This window comes from Ambystoma mexicanum, chromosome 5q (genome assembly GCF_040938575.1).
Source record: "Ambystoma mexicanum isolate Mex_15411 chromosome 5q, UKY_AmexF1_1, whole genome shotgun sequence".
NCBI classification, from domain to species: Eukaryota; Metazoa; Chordata; class Amphibia; order Caudata; family Ambystomatidae; genus Ambystoma; species Ambystoma mexicanum.
In genome coordinates this window covers 1,277,128,133-1,277,151,292 of record NC_090933.1, presented here as the reverse complement: position 1 = coordinate 1,277,151,292, position 23,160 = coordinate 1,277,128,133, and the positions used below count along the sequence as shown (strand labels likewise).

The following is a 23,160-nucleotide window of genomic DNA, read 5'->3' as shown; positions in this document are numbered from 1 at the left end:
TCCGGGAAGAGACTGACCATGTGTTGATCACCCTGCTGCAATCATGCATACCTTAACCCCGAATCACTGAGCACATACTGGGCGATCACGCCCTATAGCATCACAGGCCAGCGATGTACTAATCCTGACTCTCTGCTAGTCGACAGTAATAACTATCCCCTGTAACCTGTTTAACGTAAGACACAGCTCATATACTGCCTTTGTCTTGATGTGCACTTTTATTGTTACACTCCTTCATTTCTGCATTTTCTTGTACATCCTAATACTACGTGGCATCTAGACTCGCAGTCACGCCTTGTATCCTTTCCAACATGTGGGCTCCATCACTAAATACAAATTGCTGTAGAGTTGTTGCATTGCCGTGAAATAGCTATGTTCAAAGAACCTTTGCTTTCTTTATTGTTAGCCTTCAATAGTGCTTGCTTTATGCATTATAACCCCCGCCGTCTCCCCTTATCTCGCGCTTACGTGTGATTGTGCTAGCACTTAATAGCATGCTCTCCGACTTGTATCTCATTACTGTGCACAACCACCATTAGTGACAGTGTTATTGACCACGTTCCATTGCCACACTCTTATCAGTCTACCTATATCTAGCCAGCCCACATTGCTTCTGTGTCTCGCTATGTTGCTGCACCTCCTCGTCTGCCTCCTCTCTGCACACCTGGTTACGACTACCTTGCCAGCTTGTACACGCAGTGTATCGCGTAGTATCACTACACCCGAGACCCACTATCTTATTACACTTTTCTCAACCATGAACCTTGTCACCAAACCTCTGGCTCACCACATCACCACGCCCATCATGCCCACTTATAGCAACACTATAAATTCAAACCTTGTCCACACAACCAATCCTTATCTTAACTCGCCCGCCCTGTGGTTACAACACTTTGCAACAAAACCCACCCCCAATCAACGTTGTTCACCCCACATGAGGAATCGCAGATTGAGATCCAGATTCCTTCACATACCTTGCTCCCATCATAATACTCACCGACGCCGTACCATCAACCCGCCTCCTACTATGCAGGCACAGCCCGACCACCCTATGACCTCCCCTAAAAAAGAGGTAAAGGGAGCTCTTATCAATGCTAAATCCCTTCCGGCTCACGCTCTTGACATCGCTGACCTCATCACATCACAAAACCTTGACTTCATCGCCATCACAGAAACTTGGCTACATGCAGCTTCAGGTCCGCTATTGGCTTTAGCTATCCCAGACAGATACTCCATGATCAGAAATGACCGCCACTCTAACCTCTCCAAAGGAGGAGGCGTTGCATTTAACACAAAGACGACATCAACATGAGACTAATCCCAAACATACAACTTAGCTCTGCCGAGTCCCTGTCAGTCAAACTCTCTCCATCCAATACCAACACTGCCTCATTGCACCTCATCTACAGACCTCCAGGCCCTCTCACCTCATTCTCGGATGACATGTCCATCATAGCTATTACAGAGACCTGGCTCCACCCAGCGTCTGGCCCCTCTCTATCACTTGCTATACCCAATGACTATACCATCTACCGTGCAGACAGACAAACAGCTAAAGGTGGTGGAGTAGCCATTATTGCAAAAAGCTCCATCAACATAAGACACATACAAAACCAATCACTGCCATCAGCGGAACTACTCACCCTCAAACTATACACAACGCACACAAGCACTATCACCATCCACCTCATTTACAGACCGCCAGGCCCTATACTATCCTTTAATGACGACATAGCCCTTTTACTCTCTGACAATATCAAACCTAACTGTCGACTACTCATCCTAGGAGACTTTAATCTAGGTCTCAATGATGAGAAAGATGACAAAGCTCACACTGTCGCCAACACAATTTCAGAATTAGGACTCACCCACCATATCACACAACCCACACACAACAAAGGCCGCATCCTTGACTGGATAGCTGACCTCAACTGCAACACTACCATCCTTTCCAACACTCCATGCGCTTGGACTGATCACCACCTTATTACCTTCACCATCAACAAAGGCACTCAAACACCAGGGCCTTCCTCCAATGCCCCACCCACACTCACAAGAAACAACAAAAATATCACACTAGAGAAACTCCTCCCGTTACTCCAACCCATCATCGACTTCTCACCCACCATGACCAACCCTACTGAACTAGTAGAGTTATACAACACAACTATCCTTAAGGCCATAAACACCATAGCACCACTCAAGCTTCGGAAAGCCAAACCACGAGCACACCTCAATTCTTGGTTCACCCCCAAACTAAAAACACTCCGCAAATCCAAAAGACAAGCTGAATTAGCATGGAAACAGTCACCATCCACTATTAATAAGACATCTTACGCACTGGCATCGAACATCTATAAATCAGCCATCATCCAGTCTAAAAAAAACATGTACAATGAAAGAATCAGCAACGCCAAATCTAATACCAAAGAGCTATTCAGTATCCTGAGAGAACTCGAATCACCCTCCCCCACTCCAGACACTTGTAACAAAGACATCCACTGGTGCACGAGCATCCAGGAAGCACTCCTAGGCAAAATTGCCACACTACAAGCCAAAATCCTGGCAAAGAAAGAAAGCCTCACCCTCACTGATAACATCACCCCCTCTACACACACCCACACCACCCCCCAAAATGATGACAATAACCTCTTTGAGTTTTCCACCATAACCATCAAAGAGGTTGAAGAAATAATCTACTCTCTTAAACCGTCCAAATGCCAAGGCGATACCTGCCCAGCCCCAGTCATTAAAGATGCAGCCAAACAACTTGCTCCCTTCATCACTTCCCTCATCAACTCATCTTTCACCTCCAACATAGTGCCCAACAACCTCAAGGACTCCTGGGTTCTTCCTTTACTTAAGAAGCCCACCCTTGACCCTAATGTCCCCACCAACTACAGACCCATTACGACCGTACCCTTCCTACTAAAAATCCTCGACAGAGCTGCCTATCTTCAGATACAGAACCACCTTGAGAAAAATAACTTACTAGGACTCAGACAATCAGGATTCCGCCCCAAACACGGCACTGAGACCTCCCTGATTGACCTTAAGATACAGATGGACAACATTAAAGACAATGGTAAACTAGCCATCCTTCTCCTTCTTGACTTATCGGCCGCCTTCGACCTGGTCAACCACGACATCCTCTGCAAACATCTATCCTCAGCAGCCAAATTTTCAGATAACGCCAACGCATGGATCCATTCCTTCCTTAACAACAGATCCATGAGAGTCTACGCACCCACAGCCTCTGCCATCCCAGCCCCAGTCACTTGCGGTGTCCCCCAGGGCTCCTGCGTCTCCCCCACTCTATATAATGTGTTCACGAAACCCCTCTTTGACATATTGGACCGCTTGGGTGTCATCTACACCAACTACGCAGATGACACCCAAATACTGATCCCTTTAACAGGCGACTACTCCACCGACCTCACTGCTCTCAACAACATTTATTCCATTATCCAAGAATGGATGGCCAAGCATGGCCTATGCCTCAATGACGACAAGACCGAACTTCTTCTCCTAGGTTCCCAACCCAGACTTAATAAACTCGACAAACTCTATCAAGCATTCACTATAGACGGCAATAACATCATCGTCTCTAACAGCGTCAAAACCCTAGGAATCTACCTCGACTCCTCCCTCACACTGACAAGACAGATCAATTCCATATCATCAGCCACTGCTTACACCTGTAAACTCATCAATGCCAGCAGACCTTACCTCTCACCATCCAACTGCATCACCTTAGCCAGAGCGCTAGTCCTTTCCAAAGTTGACTACTGCAATGCGTTATACTTGGGAACCAGTCAGAAAAACATCAACAAACTACAAGTCATACAAAACAACGCCTTGCGAGCAGCCCTGAACATACCCAAACATGAACACATTTCGGACGCCAGACGCACCTGCCATTGGCTATCCATACCACAAAGAATTGAATATAAAACCATCTCACTCACACACAAATGCCTAGCTAACCAAGCACCCAGATACCTATCCGACAATCTCAATCACCACACCCCAGCGCGCCCTACCAGATCAGCTCAAACACATTGCTTAAATATCCCAAGATTTAAGCTCCAAAAAGCAGGTGGCTCCAGCTTCCCCGTGCTTGCCTCCAAACTTTGGAATTCACTTCCACTCGAGCTGAGATCAGAACCTTCCTTTCACAGATTTAGACACAACACCAAAATTTGGCTTCTATCCAAAGAAACGTAAACTGCCTAGCCCTACCTTACTAGCATGCACCAAGACTGTAAATTTGTAAATATGTAATCGGTTTGTACATTTCTGTTGTATTATTCTTGTTGTATTCATCGCAAGCGCCTGGATGCCCTAGGGCCAGGCGGCGCTATACAAATAATAAACTAAACTAAAACTAAACTTACCGACAACACTAAACCAAACTTCCAAGTCTTACTACTTGGTGACCTCAATCTCGGGCTATCGGACCCTAAGGACCTCCATGCCGGCGAGATTGCCACTAATATCTCCAATTTAGGATTCTCATCGCATTCTCGAACCTAAACATAACAAGGGAAGAACGCTCGATTGGATTTCTGACCTAAACTGTAACACATCTATAAGCTCCAACTCTGCATGCACATGGTCTGACCACCACCACCACATCATCATCATCTTTAACATACCAGCCAATGACCCACGTCCCAAACCTAATATTGCACCCTTCATACCCACAAGAAACAAAAAGGACATCACCAGGGACAAACTGCTCCTTCTCATTTTACCAATACTTAATTATTGTGCCTTGTTGCATGATGACCCAACAGTCCTAGTGGACACCTTTAACCAAACCCTACTCAAAGCTATCAATACCATAGCACCTCTCAAATTAAGGAATTCTAAACAGCGTGCTCACTTGAACACATGGTTCACCCCACAGCTGAGAGTATTACGCAAAGAAAAACGCAACGCAGAAGCTCTCTGGAAAAGTCTCCCATGTGAGACCAACAAAGACAACCTCTTCAAGCGATTGTACAAGCAAAAAGAGACGTACAACCCATGTATCTCGCAAGCAGAATCTAACACGAAGGAGTTATTCAAAATTCTCAAAGAACTAGAACCCCCTTCGTCCATCCCTGATACCTGCAGCAAAGACAGCACTGGGTGCAACAATATTCAAAAAGCCCTCCTCACCAAAATAACTACCCTACAGCCTAAAATTAATGCTAAGCAAAGCTGCCTACAAACCAATTCCCAAACGAAACACTCGACCATTAAGACGACTACCCCTACATTCACTCATACACCGTTCAGCTTTGCTCCTCTTAACATTCTAGAGGTAGAAAGCATCATTAGCAAACTGAAACCCTCCAACTGACAGGGAAATTCCTGTCCTGCCTCCACTATCAAGGAATCTGCGCATGAACTTGCCCCTTTCATCCATACCTTTATCAACTCCTCATTTCAGTCGGGCATTGTCCCTGACAATCTTAAGGATTCTTGGGTCATCCCCTTGCTGAAAAAACCCACCCTTGACCCCTGTATACCAACTAATTACAGACCCATCACTACGGTCCCGTTCCGTCTAAAAATACTGGACAGAGCAGCATATCTACAGATCCAGAAGTACTTAGAAACAAACAATTTATTCGGCACTAGACAATCTGGATTTAGACTCAAGCACGGGACAGAAACAGCCTTACTAGATCTCAAATTGAGGACTTAAAAGACAATGGCAAACTGGCCCTTCTATTACTCCTTGACCTTTCGGCAGCTTTTGACTTGGTCAATCACCAAATCCTCTGTCGCCATTTGAAATCAGCTGCCCACTTTTCTGAAAAAGACACCAAATGGATCAGTCCCTTCCTGGACAATAGTCACATGAGTATTCTCACCCACTTCATCCGCTGATCGACTCCAGTGCCGTGTGGGGTGCCACAAAGCTCCTGTGTTTCACCAACACTTTATAATGTATTCACCAAACTTTTGTTTGATGTACTCGATTATCTGGGTGTCACTTACACCAACTATGCTGACCACACACAGATACTCATTCCCATCACTGGTGATTACAAGGTTGACTCCAAAGCATTGAACGACATCTACCAAGTCATTCAAGCCTGGATGGCCCAACATGAGCGCTGTTTTAACGATGACAAGACAGAGCTTCTCATCTTGGGATCCCAACAGCGACTGAATAGGCTTGACCCATCGTTCAAAACCTTCAATATTGATGGCAACTCCATCAAAGTGTCCACTGACACCAAAACTTTAGGAATCTATCTTGATTCCACGCTATCACTCAATAGACAAACTAATGCTGTTGTCTCTGCCTCTGCGTACACATGCAAGCTCATCACAGCATGCCGTCCCTTCCTTTCCACACAGAACTGCATTACTCTGGCCAGGACATTGGTTATGTCTAAACTCGATTACTGCAATGCATTATATTAAGGGACTAACCAACGTAACCTCAATAAACTCCAGGTTACTCAAAATAATGCCATTAGAGCGGCCCTCAACATCCCCAGATCTGTACACATCCCGAAACAAGGAAGAGTCTACACTGGCTTTCAGTAACACAAAGAATATCACTTAAATCTCACGCCCTCACACACAAATGTGTGAACAACCAGGCCTCTATCTAGCCTCTCGCTTCTCTCAGTATGTGCCCACCCGGCTACTTATATCGGCTCAAGCACATTGCCTGACCATCCCCAGATACAAAGTTCAGAAAGCTGGTGGTGTAAGATTCCCAGTTCATGCTTCCGAACTATGGAACTCGCTTCCACTAACCATAAGATCCGAATCTACTCCAACTTTATTCAAACAAAAAGCTAAACTCTGGCTATCCTCCACACAAGACTAGCCGTTACCTGCTACTGCACTCAATATCCATCTTCTAACTTTTAGATACTGTTGTATTCCATACATTGACTTTGATGTAATAATCCATTTGTGTTCACCCTCAACAACACCAATAACTACCCTGTATATTGTGCTTACTATGTACTGTATTTATCTTGTCTTTCCTGCTTATTATGTACTGCTTACTATGTACTGCATCTATTTTGCCCTTCCTGCTTTCTCGCATCTTTATCGGTATTGTAACCCATGGTCACCTTATGAATCATTTTATGAAACCCTCTGTAACTGTAACTACTGTCTAACCTGCACCTATGTTGTACCAAGATATGCGCCCAGGTGCCTTTGGGCCTGGTGCGCTATACAAATAAATAAAATACAAATAATACAGATACGTTACTTAATCTCCAATGGGGAAATCTTATAGACCTCATCATACACCCCTGTCTCTTATGCCATTAATTTAATGATTGTATACCGTGTACCTAAATATGACCCCTCTTTCTACAGGGGCTTTGCCGACATAACATCAAAGACTAATATCTCTGCTCCGCTTATTGTCCTGTCTATATTTAGATATATGTTCCACTCATGTCAGGGAAGGGAGGGATATCTCTCGGCTGGGTATTTGCTTACAATATCAATGAAATTAATGGCTCACTGACATGGGTGGGTTGGACTGAATAGAAATATATCAGTAGCCTGATGAATAATGGCGAGATGATCATCAAGTAAACCTACATTATTGGTGTATGAGCTTGACCCCATTTTTGCAAAGTCTGAAATATTCTGAAGACGCGGAGGGCATTGGGGTAGCAGAACTTGCACAATTCTACCATCTCTCATACTATTGATGAGATAGCACCCATCAGACAAACTTAATGCCAAACATTATGGGAATAAATAGGGTGACGAAGTACTTGCTAACATGAAAAGGGATGTTAGAAAATTGGAACATACTTGGAGGTGATACCCAGACCAAGCAAATGCCTTGAAATTAAAGTCCCTGTGGGCAAGATATGAGGCAGCCTAAATAGAGGCAAACAAACATTTCTGACCGAGCGTCTTTTGAGAGCCGCTAAACCTTACAAAGGCAATGTTCAACTTCTTACAGGAGCAAAAGAATTACCCAGATAGCACAAAAGAGATTGGACTGGTATTTGATGTAACCAGATTCAATTGGCCTTTAGTTAAAATATTAAAGATATCGGGAGTAGACTCTCTTCCTTTCACAATTGGCAGGAGCCTTCGGCAAAGTTGGAGGCAGCTAAAGATACGGATCAAAAGGCTAGCATGGTCCGTAAAGACAGGGCTATGCATCACATGGACCATGTGGTCAACAATATTCTTAGTTTGGATAAGTGCAGTGCAGCAAATAGCCTAAATAAGAATTCAGATAAAAAGCTGCCCAAGATTACGGACTACGCTCACACTCTGGTCCCCAAGTGCATTACAGTGGCAAAGGCAACATATAGTCATGACATGAAACCCTACAGACTGTATAGGTTATAACGCACTGTCCCCATTGATTACACAGTTTACTACCAGTTCTTCCAGACAGCTGGGATCCTTGATATTTTAAAACTGACTTGTATTACTCCTTTGCTAATTAGGCATTCCTTGGATCCAGGAAATGTAGGAAATTGTAGTCCGGTCTGCAAAGTCCCATTTCTGTTGAAAGTACTAGATAAGGCTGCTAAAATTCAACTGCAGGATCACCTGGAAAGCAAAGTGTTACTGGGGGATAGGCAGGCTGGTTTCCGGCCGAATCACTGTGCAGATGTGGCATTATTGGATGTTCAAGATACTCTCTTCTTGCGGATTGCCGACACTTCTGTTGGACCGGCTTATGGAAGTGGCTAAAGTATGTGAGACGGCAGTAAGTTATTCCAACACATTTCTGCCAAGTGGAGTATCAAGAGTAAACGTTAAGGGGTACTCATCTGGCTCATACGTCCTTACGTGTGGCGTACCCCAGGGGGCATATACATCACCCTTGTTTTTCAACATCTGTTAAATCATTGCATGATCTTTTAACTGATCTGGGTGTTGTTCTGCTGATGACGCCTGGGTAGTCTTTCGGCTAGATGGATCATACAATGACAATATTGCTTTGATTCCGAATAGACCCAAAATGATATTCAACCCTTTTTCATATGTGCTTTGTAAAGGGACCCCTCGGTCTGTTGACATGTCGGAATCCAAGTGTGAAATTCAGGTTCTTGATCAAGCTAAATCATTAGGAATAATCTTTGACTATTCTCCGTCACTTACCTCACAAATCAGTAGCGAGCTAATGATTTGGAGATGCATCAGACGTCTGATATCAGAAGTGGACTATACCACACTTGCACATGCAATCATAGGCGCAACACTGGACTATTGTAACAGCCTCTATGCTGGCCTAACCAAGCAGTCCATTCAACGGCTCCAAACCTTATAAGACAGGGCTTCCTGTCTAGTTAAGAACACCCATAAACAAGCCCATATTATGCCAATCTTGCAAAGGCTACACTGGCTTTCTGGTTCAAGCCAGGATCAAGTTTAAACTTTTGACACCTATTCATGAGACCTTCGATGGCAACCCTACCGATTATCTGAGAAGGAGATTTGTTTGGCATCATTCAACCCGGCTTCTAAGCTCGTCCCTTCGCCTCTCTTGTCCCAAGGTTCGGAAGATCGAGGGCATATGGGCGATCCAGTACCATCATGGGTAACGGACTATGGAACAGCCTCCCACTGAATAGCAGGAAAAGAACCCCTCTCTATGAATTTAGAAAGGAACTGTAAACCTTTTTGTTGTGCCTTTGGTTTACTCATGTACACTCTTAAGCTTTCAGTTTAGCGCTGAGAAACCCTTGGGTCATTGTGCCAATTTACGTAAATTAAATACTAAATCTGTCTGCCCTGATAGCATGTGGTATGTTTTGATATGTTTATTATCCAATTATTACCCAATCCAGTCAAGGTTGTATACAAATGTTTCACATGAGGAACTTTTTAGGTGATATCATTTTGAAGTACCCTGCGCCCAGAATCAAGTATAATTTTAAACGTGTTGCATTCGTGCGTGAAACAGAGATCTCGAGTTCCTCTACTCCGTTGGCAAAAACAGGAGAAATGTGTTTAATCCACACCACTTGCTGCGTCACATGCACTATTGTGTTGGGGTGAGTTACAATGCTGCTTGATAAATCATTTCTAATTTCTGGTTTGATGGTTATCCAATACAATTTATTTCTGGCCCTATGTGATTACACGTGTTTCGGCACTTTACTGTGCCTTTCTCAAATCAGGGCTAGTCCTCTGCTTTTCTGCTTGGGTCCATATGTGATCTGCGTAGATGCAGTCCGAAAAAGAGTCGTGGGTTTAAATTTGAAATTATTTATCAAGCAGCGTTGTAACTCACTCCAACACAATTGTGCATGTGGCGCAGCAAGTGGTGTGGATGAAACGCATTTCTCAAGGTTGTATACAAATATCTACTTTATTATTATTCAAGAGACAGTTCTAGCACTCTACAAAATACAACCCAACCTGTAAAGGAATGCAGAGAACAGTTTCAAGAAGGAAAAGGGATGCACTCTGGATACTGACAGGAGGGTAGTCGGTAAAGTAATCAATCACAATAGTTCAAGGATACTTGGTTTCAGTACAAAGGGAGCAATGACTAAGGAACAGCCAGGGGGACAGAACCACAATGTAACTTGTGCTTGGAGAAGTTCTTGGTGCTCGACAGTGTAGAGTCGGTTTCAGGGAGCTTTGCAGCTTCTGTGACAGAGTTCAAGACGGGAGACAGCTGCAGGTATCAGGTGGCAGACAGTTTGGCGAGCAAGGCTGGACAGACGGCTGCTGGCTGGCCTACACAGCGACTCAGGATCGGGAATCATCTCAGTACTGTTTGGTCGGTCTGAAACACTGGTCGAGGTGTCTCGGATGACGTTGGCCACTGCAGCATGATAACAGTCAGTGGTGCACTCGGTTGTGGCTCAAAAAAAGTCCTTTAAGGCAGACGCTGGTTGATGCTTGTTGATGTACTCCTAGCTTCTTCACTGGGCTCATGTCCTTTAAGGCAGACGGCCCAAAGCTGAGGAGAGTGTTGCAGGCAGCTGCCTTGTCCTTGGTTTGGTTCAGAGACTCTCTGGCATTTCCCACCTAGGACGCTTGCTTGCAGAGCCTAGCAGAACACACTGTGTGCTGGCTGGGTACCAGTCCTGGAGCTGCTTGAAGGGCCCTCTGGGTTCGGTATCTCACTATGTTTCCTGGGAGATGTTTAGGGGAGCGATCTTGCTTCCCTCATTAGAAATCCTGGCCTTCCTTCACTGGCAAAAGCTGTAAGGCAGACTCTACCTTCAGCCAGGGTCCAAATTAGTTGTTCTGGTTACTCCTTGCAAAGTCCTCGGATGGTCTCCCAAAAGAGGGGCTCGACCCTCTTTTAAAACCAAATGGGCCACAGTGATTGGTGTAGGCTAAGCCTATCTTAATGGACCAAGACTGGGTCCCCACCAACAATCTCCTGTATGCGTGAGGTCATAACCAGAGTGCTTTGCAACAGGAAAGGTAAAGGGGTGAAAACATGTACCGCCAAGTCCCACCTATCTTCCTGTCTGTTGAAGATGAAAGGTCTCTCTGGTTAATTGACCTCTGTGTTTCCTGATTTGATTAAAGCAGCAGTTCTCCCTTGAAGCTGCAGCGAGACCAGACTTTCGGTCACAGCCAAGCAACATACTCATACCTTCTGAATGGTGTGCCCCTGCAGGGATGACTACTGTAAACGGCTGTCCCAGTCATGACATTTCACTGACTTTGATACTAAGAGGCAGGAGCTGGCTTCAGGTTGACACAGATGTATATCAAAGGTGTTGGGGTTTCATGTCTTTTGTTAGCCCTGCGACCAGGCCTTTCGTGAGCCTGCTTTAATTAACTCTCATCAGTATGCATAGCTGCCACCAGCAGGGCCAACAAAGGATAGGGCAGATCCATGGAGCCTTTGTCATTTAATCAGGCTGGCCATGGCCGGAGGAAGGTTTTGCCCTCTCCCTTTTGAGATACCTAGATGTACCCCTGGCTGTCACGTTCCAACTAAATGTGATGGGGTTAGGGGGGTGGTTGGCGCCTGTAGGCTGTGTACACCCATGGTGCACAGGCCCATGTGTTTGTCGTGCACTGAGCATAGGAACATGTGTGTGGATTAGCCCAATACATTTTCAGGAGGTTAATCTGCCATCATTTCATATCAAATTTTTTCAAAGCCCAGGCAAGTGCACACCCACCACGCGGATGGTTGAATTCCTCACAAAGGTACTTCCACGTTTTATGGGTTTCTTTGATTTCTTTCATTTGTTTTAAATTGCAGTGTTAGGGCTCATAAATGCTAGTTCTCTATATAAAAGTAGAAAATGTGCAACTAGTAGGAGCCGAGTTCTGTTTTTACCAAATGGCAATTGTTTGAGAGCACCTCACACCGATTGTAATACAGATTTATTTTGTCTGTAACACATAGGAAACCTTAATAAAGTTCCAGGTGGTCTTCTGAACCCCTTTCCTAAACCCTTTGTCTCTCTGTTGTACCTGAAATCCAAAACCTAGGGCTCATTGGTAGCTTAGCCAAATGCTATATGATCATAGCTATCGATTAGTGGGGAAACATCAGGAGTTAGCCGGCGCTGCAATGATTATTGTATTGTAATGTCTGTCTTCTCTGTCTATGCACAGATGGCCGTCCTGGAGCTGCAAGGAAATGGTGACACCCGCGTCTCGGAAGCTGCAATTGCCCTCGCTGGTCAGTCCTTGGATGACCCCAACATGAGGGTGAGTGATGCTGGTAGTATCTGCATAGGAGTGTACGGCCATAGTGCACATCTGTATGCCCCGTCTGCTCCCTGTGCCCAATTACCCCTCCTCCAAATGGACTTTCCCCTTAGCTGCCCTTACTCTTTATTGCTGCGCTCTTCCCCGGCACCATTCACTTTCCCGGCACCATTCACTTTCCCGGCACCATTCACTTTCCCGGCACATTCATTCTCTCATAGCTCTCTTGCAAACTTCTGTCATGCGACTATCTTGAGTCTGTTAGTTATTGCTAACCCCTATTGCAATAGAAGTTATTTATTCAGAGTCTGCTTAATTCTTTAACCAACGGAAACTTTTATATTTTGCATAACTCAATAGTAATTCTTTTCTATAGAGTAAGCAGGGTGTGTGTGCCTTTTAATGTATCCTAAAGTGTGAATTGGCATAAATGTAAGATTTGTAAACTGTAATGCCAATGACGAGGCTTCCAACCTGTACTGCAGATAAAAAAAATGGGTGGAGGTTTAGAAAGAAAATTATACAGAATGTTTATAATTCGGGCAATATACTTGCAGTAGAGTAAATACTGAGAGCTTTTATTTTACAACACTCACCGTCCAGCTCCTGGAAGATCAGCCGAACAATGGTGTCGAGGGAGAGGATTTTAACACCCAAAGAAATTGAATAATTAATTCATCTTCTATAAAGTGCTAAATACCCGCGACCAATCTCCAAGTGCGAGACCGGGATTCGAACCTGTGTTGCTCTGCGTTACCCTGCTTCCAAGACCACTGCATTGCCCCTGAACTATCCTCCTAGCCCGGACTGCTTTTAAAAAATGCCTGAAATAGTTGTGTCGTCATCTGTGAAGGGCATATTTGATAAACTGCAGTCAAACCTAACCTGAGATCTCCCCGAGCCAAACGCGCTCCTTTGTTCCTGACAGCAAACCAGTGCGCCCCTTTCTCACCTTGAAGGCCCTGTTTGACTAGCACAGCAATTATGAGTGCAGCATAGAAATCCCCCGCCCCCATGGGGCAGTCCTGTCATCTGAAGGCCATGAGGGCAGCTCCTCCAGGGACTGCCCGATGGACTGCTGGCTTTCATGGTAAAAGGGGTAATTTAGAGGCTGTCCCACTGCTGGTATTCAGTGGATGCCACTCACTGCCAACTGGGCCAGTTCTTTTCTAGTTCAGCTGGGATCAATCAATGTGCATTATTAGTATGGGGGGGGTTAGTATCTGTCTTAGTTCTCTAATGCCCCCCTTCTGCCTCACGCCAGCTGTGGCCACCCGAGTCTGTGCAATGGTTCTCATAGTCTCTTCTGGAACTCTGGAGGTGTACATTACAAAGTCAAGGGTAGCCGGATCCCCGCACTTGTAGCGCGCTAAAGCCGAGCCGCTACAGTAGGCTGCAGGGTCAACATGTTACTCAATCACCCGGGCTCCTTGACCCCAGTTCGGGGCTTCATGTTGTGTCTTGTAGTTGCTGTATTGGGGCACTTCGGTTGTAGCAGTTGCACCAAACACCAGATTGCGTTGGTTGGTATAAGGGAAGTCCTGAATTAGCAACTTGGAGGTCTTATGGTGGGCCTTTGTAGGTATGCTTGCGGCCATATTGCTGATCAAAGACTTGTGGCCTCATGACCCAAACCCTTCTTTTCATATCACTGCTCATCAGCCAAGCTCTTTTTGAACCTGTGTATTTATAGTGGCTCTGCTAAGCTCCCACCAAGTGAATACAGGTGGAGCGGCCGGAGAAGCTGCTAATAGGTTGTTGCACCCTGGGGCGGGGGACAGGACATCTTCTCTCATTGGTTGCCTCTATCTGCATATGAAGTGTTTCCAGGACAGTCTCTGCACGTAGGGGTGTGTGGCGTCTCATGAGGCATGCAGACACAGCAACCTCTTCTGTTTGAGTCTATTCCATAGTCTCTTCTTTATTTCCATTGCAGGAGTTCATCATCCAGTGTTTGTCCAGCAACCCCAGCAAGCGGCCAACGGCTAACAGCCTCCTCTTCCATCGCGTGCTCTTTGAGGTGCACTCGCTCAAGCTTCTGTCTGCCCATTGCTTCATCAATAACCAGTGTAAGTGCCAGCCAGCTCCTGCGCCCTCCCGCACCCTTTGCTTCTGATGGTGGTGCTCCCGCTCTGTTGCGCTCTGGTCCCGACGCTTCCAGTTCTTCTGGTCGCTTGACCTTTCTTGCACGCTTTGTCTATCTTGCTCTCTTGTCCTTTTTCTTTCTGTTTATTTTTCTCCATCTCCCCTTTTCATATTTTCATATTCACTTGCGCAATCTGAATGACACTTGGCCTAGAAGGATCGTTGTCTGTCTTTCCTCTGTTCCCCCTCCCTTCCCTCGTCGCGCCTTGAAACACTTGTGTATAGGCGCGTTATAAATGCGATATATCATATCGCTTCCTATTTCTTTTTCCTCTTGAATGTCCTTATTTTGCTATTTCTAGATCCCCTTACGTCACACCCTCCCTTTTTTTCTTAACTGTGTGGCATGATGTAGCCTCTTTGATAGATGTGTCTAGCCTCCTAGGCGGAGCCCATAATATTGTGCAGTACACTGGCTGGGTCAGATCAGCCCCAGACCAATGGTGTGTCTAAACCCCACCCCCCAAATGCTGAAAGACTTTGCACAATGCGGCCATTTTGTATCTTGCTGCCCTCCCTCCATTGGGTGATGCACACTGATCCTGAGCCGCCGAGATGTTTGCACGGCTTCATTGTGGGCGGCCTTACGCAGCCTCATGCGCGGTGGAGGATGTTGGCGACTGGCTCTGAAGGTGCCTTGTCGCACCACTCTCATATCCAGGCGTCAAGCCCTTTCCTGTCTCTTCTGTTCCCGTTGAAGACCAATTATGATGTGGAGTTTTGGCAACTTTACTTTAACTGTCATTCAGGCTTAGTCACACCACATGCAGCAACAGTGTTTAGCTTTGCTGGCGCTGCCGTGCAAGTTGAGTAGTTTCATTAATAATAATAATAATAAATATTGCATCTCCCTCCCTCCCGAACTAAGAGCAGAACCCGTCTACTTACCATTCTGGAAAGCTCTGAAGACCTGGTTCTTCACCTAGACAGGTCCTCCCCTGTTTCATGACATTAAGTACTTTCTACTGTTTTTAATCAGTGTAACCGGATGCAACAGTGCCCTGATGCTCTTGGGCACTTTACAAATGTAAAAAATAAATAAAAAAAAATAATTACCTGAGAGGTGACTGCGCGGGGCGCTCCTGTTCGTCATGTCCGCACACTGTTCTAGTCTGTGGTCGAAGTGTAATGAAAAATAGGAGTGGAACTATGTTTCCCCCGCCCCGCCCCTTCTCCCCAGCGAACCCATACTCGACCCCCCCCCACAAAGCAAACACTGTACCTTCCTTTTCTCCACAGCACCTCACACTGCTGTGCTTACAGTACTATTAAGACTGACGAGAGCACAACGAAAGAAAATGCAGCATTTAAAGAACCATTGGTTCGTCACTGTCCGCCACAGCATGCAGCTTTAAGCAGCCTCTGCCTTCCAACCACCCACCATTCCCAACTCTTAAGGGTTCTGCTTAGGGCTATAGCCACACACGTGTGCCCATTACCTGTACAGACACTGTGGCTGCAGCACTCCATGATTCATTGCAGAAGGCACACATCAGTGCTGAGAACGGGGCTTTGTGACTGCTTGACAATGGGTGTTATGTCCCAGGCAGTCTATACAGAGGAACAACAGCAGCCCATTACCTGCAAGATAGCTCAGCGTGGTGTGCCACTGGAGTGTTACCCGCACAACCATAGACGTATTTACAACAAGGCTGACTAGGCCCCGGCAGGCAGATTGCCAGAGGGGCAGCATTTGATTGCAATTTATTTTGAATTTACTGGTAGTCATTTTTTAAGTATAAAGCCAATAATGTTGTCCCAAGTCTGCCTGAACCAACACTGTGAGTAATTTTCAGCTGCTAGCAGTCATTCCACTCTGACAGCTAAAGTCTTTGATGGCCAAACTTGTATATGTGCTTGATATTTGCAAAAGCTTTGTTAGGGTGACTTTTTCCGTTTTAAAACTTTTTTTTTTTTAAAGGAAACTTGTACCAAACCCAGCGTGCTTCAGGTATTCAGTGATTCAGTCATACAACTCTCACAGACATACATGACAGATGTAAAGCTCTTTAGTCTTATCTTCCCAAAATGCTCTTTAATATGCAAAACAGCCAAAACCTCATTGGTTTTTAATGGTGCCACTCAACATTATCGTAGTTTTTTCTAATCAAGACACACATAATGTGTTAAGCAATCACTTTTATGTTCAAATACACAACATGCATTTTTTTAAACCATTGCAAAAATGAGAGGTTTCCCTTCAGAAAACTAAAGGTTTAAAATGATTAATCATTTACAATAGTAAGTGCCTGCCTATGCTTAAGTCAAGTACAGAGCTCCCACAGGTGGCACTAAAATGATGTTCAGAACCCAGCACTCATTTCTCTCCACAGCGCCACATTTCAGAGGTCTGTGGCCGCCCAAAAGGTGCAAGCATGAAAGAGATCATAGAGAAGTTAAAATGGCGAGGAGTAAATCTGAATGCACACGTGCATCAAGAAACTTGTGAAAGGATACCCAGAGCTATAGAAGGGCGAGAACAAAACCTGTGATGCAAAGGTACGCACTGTCTCGCAGCTGCAAAGGCGTCCCGTAAAGATATCCATTCAGCCATCTATACAGGAGCTGCTCAGTGCTAAGCAGGCAAACTGCATCCCTGATGAGTTCATCACGTGTCTGTGATGGCATTCTGCTGCACGATCAGTACTACCAGGAGAACCAACTGCAAAGTATGTCGCACAATGCATAACTGTGATGCTTATCAATCTTTGCATTCATTATATTTAAAATACAAGGTAGGACCTTTACTTTGAAACAGTACTTTAAACGACAGCAGGACATCTATATCTATGCCCACAAATCTCAAAATGTTCCTATGTAACCATAACCACAAAGGCAATATTGTGCTGGAACTTCCAGTCCATTGCTCTATTTTACTCTTGGAGTGTTGGGTATTTTGGACAACTGCACAAACAGCAATGATGTAAAGAGTGTTTACCACTTCATTTGTTATAAAATGTGCCTGCATTGTGCAGCTACCAGGAATGCGGTTTCTTCCCACACATGAATTTTCGGGGTCGCCCTTATCCATTACTCCACCGTGAGAACGCACAGCCAAAGAGTCCAAGAAACCTCTCCAACTGGCTTTACTGAGGTGTGTATGCCCAGGCAGAGCTTACTAACTTCACTTGCGAGTTTGCCATATTTTAATGGCGCTCCAAACCAAGAGATTGGAGGTACATTGGCTGCAGCAGGCAACTTGCCTTATCTCCATTTTGCCCCCTGCTCACACCAGAACTGTAACCATGAGAAGGGGGTTGAGTTCTTTTTATTGAACATTTTTAGTTTGGGCTATTAGGTGGCGCTGAAAGCGCGACCTTAAAAGCTGAAACTATTGTCATTAACATAAGAGCTTCAAAGATGTGCTTTGAAAGTAGATCTGCAATGCTTTTCCAATGGAGATGGCATTTGAGAAGGGAAACAGTTGTAATCCCGCCCTCCCCGCCCCCCACATTCCCTGCCCATCTCAGAACTCTTTAATTTTAAGTGAGCTCTTCCATGGAGGCAGCCATCTTGGAAATAAGCAGGGAAGCTCTCTGGAAATAAGCCGACCATCTTTGAATGGCAAATGTACTATGCATCTTCCAAATAAAATGATACATTTTCAGCTGATTACCGCATTTCTTCTATTTATATTTTCGATTTGTATGTAGAGCGACTTTCAAATATATGTAAGATACGATTTCACAAGAACACTAATGTTAAAAAAAATGGATTAACCTTCTTTTTAACTTCTACAAATATTTATTGCTTTTCTTTTCTTTTCATGCATACATCCAGATTTAAAACTGCACATTTGTTTTCCACTGGCAAGGCATGGAGGAGCAGGGGGCGGCTTTGAGTGGTGCTCTATATCCGTGGAAGTATCCCACAGCTTCGTCTCCTTCGGCAGGGTTCACAGAGGGAGCCCTTCCTGTTTTCAGTCCCTCCTCTCCCGGGTTTCTACCATGGGAGTGCAATGTCAATCTGTCTGTATGTGCACTCATTTTCTTTGTAGCATTTTAAAAATACAATTTGGACTCAATTCATTTCTACCAAGTTTATTACAATGCTTTACCAATTAATTGTTATTGTCAAAGGAGGTATATAACAATGGGGACGATGTAGTGGACAAGATGATAATATCCGGTCTGCTCCCCTGCTGATCCTTCGATATTAAAGGGAGTCTCATGTGGTTCCATCACCCCTGGGTTGTTTTTGCTGTTGGCACTGGTTTCTTCAGACATTGGCAGAGGTGCCTCCAGGGACTCTATATTAATCCCTCTGCCCCAATATCCTCCTCTCCCTTTTCCATCGGCTACACAGTTCTGAAAAGGCCCAAAATAGAGGTAGATCGCAGTATTTTATTCGGACATTTTCCCTCAATGCACTTTCACTAGAGTAGAGGCAAATGAGATTCTAAACTCGTCTACCCTCGGAAATGCGATTGGAACAAGGCTGTCTGTCTCACCAAATTCACAGAAGCACGCAGTAGAGTCCAGTCCCTCAAGTAGTCATGACCGCGATCGTGAGAGCGAGAGCGACTGCATAACTGGTACGGACATGGAATCGGGAACAACCAATGCAGCGGGTACTGTGCCCCGAATACTTTGCGCCATAAGTTGATGCGTCGAGTTCAGTAACTTTAAACGCGATTGCAGCTTTGATTGACTTGTTACTACTACTCTGTACTATGCTTGCAACTGAACAGCGGAAGGTGAAGAAAACCCTGGCTAAAGTTGTGGAATTTGTCATGGCCGCAAATGCCCAGCCCCTGCATCCATAACTGGTGGAAAATACGGGTGACACACAACAGATGTGCCCAAGCATGGATAATGAGCTAAGGCACTGGCCCATTCAGAAAACAACGTGCGTTCTACGACGGTGATTGCAGTTGATCAAATGCAGCCTACATTGGGAGAGGGAAAAAGGAGTTCCGAGCCTCCGGAACTGTCCATGTTAATATATGAAGCGGTAGTCTTGGCGCACATCTCAAAAAGCAAGGCAGGGCTGAAACAAGGTGGTGCAAGGAAAAAAGGAAAATCGCATCTCCTCCAACTGTAGTAAGGAATAGAACACGAAAAGAGCAGCCAATTGTAAATGTACCTGACACTCTGACGGGTGGGAGTAACGAGGCACAGGAAGTTGTACTTGTGGGTACATTGCAAGGCCAGAGGGAAAGCGAGCCCACAATAGTCATAAACACCTTGGTCGACGGTAGCAAATGACCAGTAGAATTGCGTGGCACGCTGGAAAGATGGTTATGGCCAGGCTCGTCAAAAGAACAATTGAAGCCGCCAATAGTACAGCTGCCCAAAACAAGGAAGGGTGTCTCACTGGGAGGACCCACTGATAAAAGGGTTGACACGTGTAATGACTATATGGAGACCTCCCTGGTGATGGCTGCACATGGCCCAGTTCAAGTGGCTATATCATAGTTGGCCCTCACAAATGGAAAGGAATGAAAACTGTGAAGTTTTGCTGCAGAGCAAAACCAGGATCTTTCAACTTTGGGGAGGGGCATCAAATTGGAGGAGATCCACCCTCTATCCAGTAGCCCTCACTACTCTAATGAAACTATTCTATCGTATACCAGCACTGAGAAATATCACGAGATAGTACATCACTCAACTAACTCTGCCAGATGCGTATAGTGCCACAAATTGGGTCATTATGGCATTCCCCGCGCCAGCAATGGTAGCGTTAAGACTCCCCCAGAACTGCCTGCTGGAAGCAGAATATCGGCAGCCAGGAGATTAACTACGAGCGAGGTGTGGGGAGCCGACCCATTAGCAAAGTATTGGGACCCTATGGAAATGACGACACCGCTCACTACATCCAAAGCAAGGCTCGCAGAGGCCAGGAGTAGCACAGCATCTTGGGCCCTAGAATATTTTAAAGAGAATGAAATGAACAGGTCGTGAAAGACGGGGAACATGGCTCATTTTAAGTGGGCCTCCTGGCACTCGTGGTTTTAATTCCTTTTTGACGAATCCAATTGGCCTAAATGTGTTCATTTCATGTGATGTGTTTTTGTTACAGGAGACTTGGCGAGTGGATGATTTTTATTATAGATGATTTTAATGTAATCTGTAGCACAGCGATGCAAAATCTACGTGGCCGAACCATGGGAGGTTTGGCCATAGGGGCAAAGACCTCTTTCTCCCTATAAAAACTGTCTACCTTATGTACTCTCCGTGTCATATAGGATAAGATGCATTTTCCGGCATCCCTCCTACTCCTAAATTAATTATGATTCATACGAAAGTGATTGACACTTTAGACAACTGGTACGATCACCACCCTACTGGGTGAGTGATCATGGCAGGGGATTTCAATGAACATATCTTTGGGCAAGAGGGCGTCTTGCCTGACGCAGATGGTATTAAAGAGTCCCTACCATTAACAAAAATGGGAGAGAGCCCCTGGAAAAAAGGGAAGGAAATTGGTGTCTGGAGATGTATAACTTAATGTGTCTTCATTTGAATGGGAAAACCAACAACCCTATTGAGAAAACATGGATTAGCTGGAAGACCACCACTTGCATTGTGTTTGTTAGCCAAGGGATGTGGCCATGTTGTACTCCCATGATCCTACTCCAGACTAATCTCAGTGATCACTTGGTATTGACATGGGGTTATACCATAGAAGCAAGACGTTTCCCTGTACCCAGAAAGCTTTGTGCGGGGGGGGGGGTGGTAAGCAACCATGGGAATTGTATTTGTTGGACGAATACAAGTACTGAGAGACTAAACTCTCATTTCCAGGATGATGTCTCCTCATTTGTGAACAGTCTGATTGACTGTGATTGGGACCTGAATACAGTATTGATAGAAATCTTTGATAGACTCTATTTGCATGGTATGAGCAAGGGGAGACATAGGCAGTTGCACAGTGCTTTTCATATGGACATTTTCCCAAAAAAAGAGTGTACTAAAAAAGGAGAATGCAAAAGTCAAGAAGCAAGACTATCTGTCTAAATCAATGTGCCCAGCCCACTTAAAGAAATTGAACACAACATTTAAAAACTTGGTTCGACAACATCAAAGCTCCCTTTCTAGTGCAAACTGGATAAACATGTTTGACTTGCTGCGCACAAATGATGCAAAACATTTTTGGTCCTTCTTTAGGTCTTTTCTGGCAGGGAAAACAGCACTTGAACGTAACCTTATTGAAGAGAAATCTCGGATAACATACTTGGGAGCGTTCTATTATGATCCCAAAACAGAGGCGGTTACACCTAAAGGGGGAAAACGTACTGACTTTGAAGCTGCAGACATGGACGCAGTATGATAGGATATATTTTATTTCTATCGCGCTCGTACACAAGTGTGTCAGAGCGCGACAATTAAAAGGCTAAAAACGTCCAGGGCACTCGGCTTGGACGCAGTGGCAAACATAGTATATAAATCGGATCTATGTGATCACTGCGCCCCCGTAACAGCGACGGCTGAAAATGCAGACGGCAGTTACGGCGCAGCGCAGTGATCACATGGATCACTGTGCCTGCTTCCCCCGGCCTACATTACCCCTACTCCACTCACCTTTAGGGCAGTACACGCAGAAGTGAGCCGCACGCCCCCTGCGATCCCTGCAGCGTCAGCTCTTCCCACTAACGTGGGTTAGAGCTGACGCTGCAGGGTGCTTTTTTTATTTTTTTTTACTTACGTTTCCCCCGCATTCCAAAATGGTAAGCGGGGGACCTCCCACCCCCTGTTACTGCGCACAGGTAGAGCGGGGGACACCCCCGCTCTGCTTGGGCGCAATACATCTTACCCTCATTTTGTGCGCCTCCAAAGTCGCAGTGACTGCGGGTGCGCACAAATGAGGGTGCCATTTTTTGTACAGTACCTATAAATGTAATCCCTCGTGCTGGGCGGAGATCCTTCTCCAATGGTTTGATAAAATCATGGCACGGGCGGCGATTCCAGACAGCTGGCGAGAATCTATCCTGGTCCCTGTATACAAAAAAGGTGGAGAAACTAAACCTACTAACTATAGACTCCTTGCGATGCTGGATACTAGTGCGAAGATCTTTGCCACATTGCTTCTAAAAAAACAGACTAAATGGGTGGAGGAGACAGCACACCTGCGTAAATCTCATAGCGCAATGCATAACAACTGCGCTCCACAATATATGATTGAGGATACTAAACATCATGGAGGAAAATTGTATGTGTGCTATGTGGATTTTTCAAAGGCAAAAGACTGTGTCACGTCAAACTTTGGAATAAGCTCAAGACATGGGGCTTAGACCATACGCAATACTGTAGTCTAATAATAATGTTGTCAAGGCCTTGTACAGCGATAGTAGTAGTTTCACTACACCTATCGCAAGAGGGGAATTTAACGTGCCAGGTTCCATCTAACGTTGGACTTAAACAGAGA

At 45.2% G+C, this 23,160-nt stretch overlaps 1 protein-coding gene across 4 annotated transcripts in view; it reads left to right on the top strand.

Annotated features, from left to right (window-relative positions):
• NRBP2 (nuclear receptor binding protein 2) overlaps positions 1 to 23,160 on the top strand; it is a 464,081-nt gene that overhangs the window by 323,849 nt on the left and 117,072 nt on the right. For all 4 annotated transcript variants that reach the window (XR_011278688.1, XM_069621852.1, XM_069621853.1 and 1 more), the window contains exons 10-11: positions 12,553 to 12,648; positions 14,585 to 14,717. Coding sequence is in view for 3 of the 4 variants with exons in the window: in XM_069621852.1 (XP_069477953.1) it covers positions 12,553 to 12,648; positions 14,585 to 14,717 (229 nt within the window). In the remaining variant the exon portion in view is untranslated. The remainder of the gene's footprint in view (positions 1 to 12,552; positions 12,649 to 14,584; positions 14,718 to 23,160) is intronic.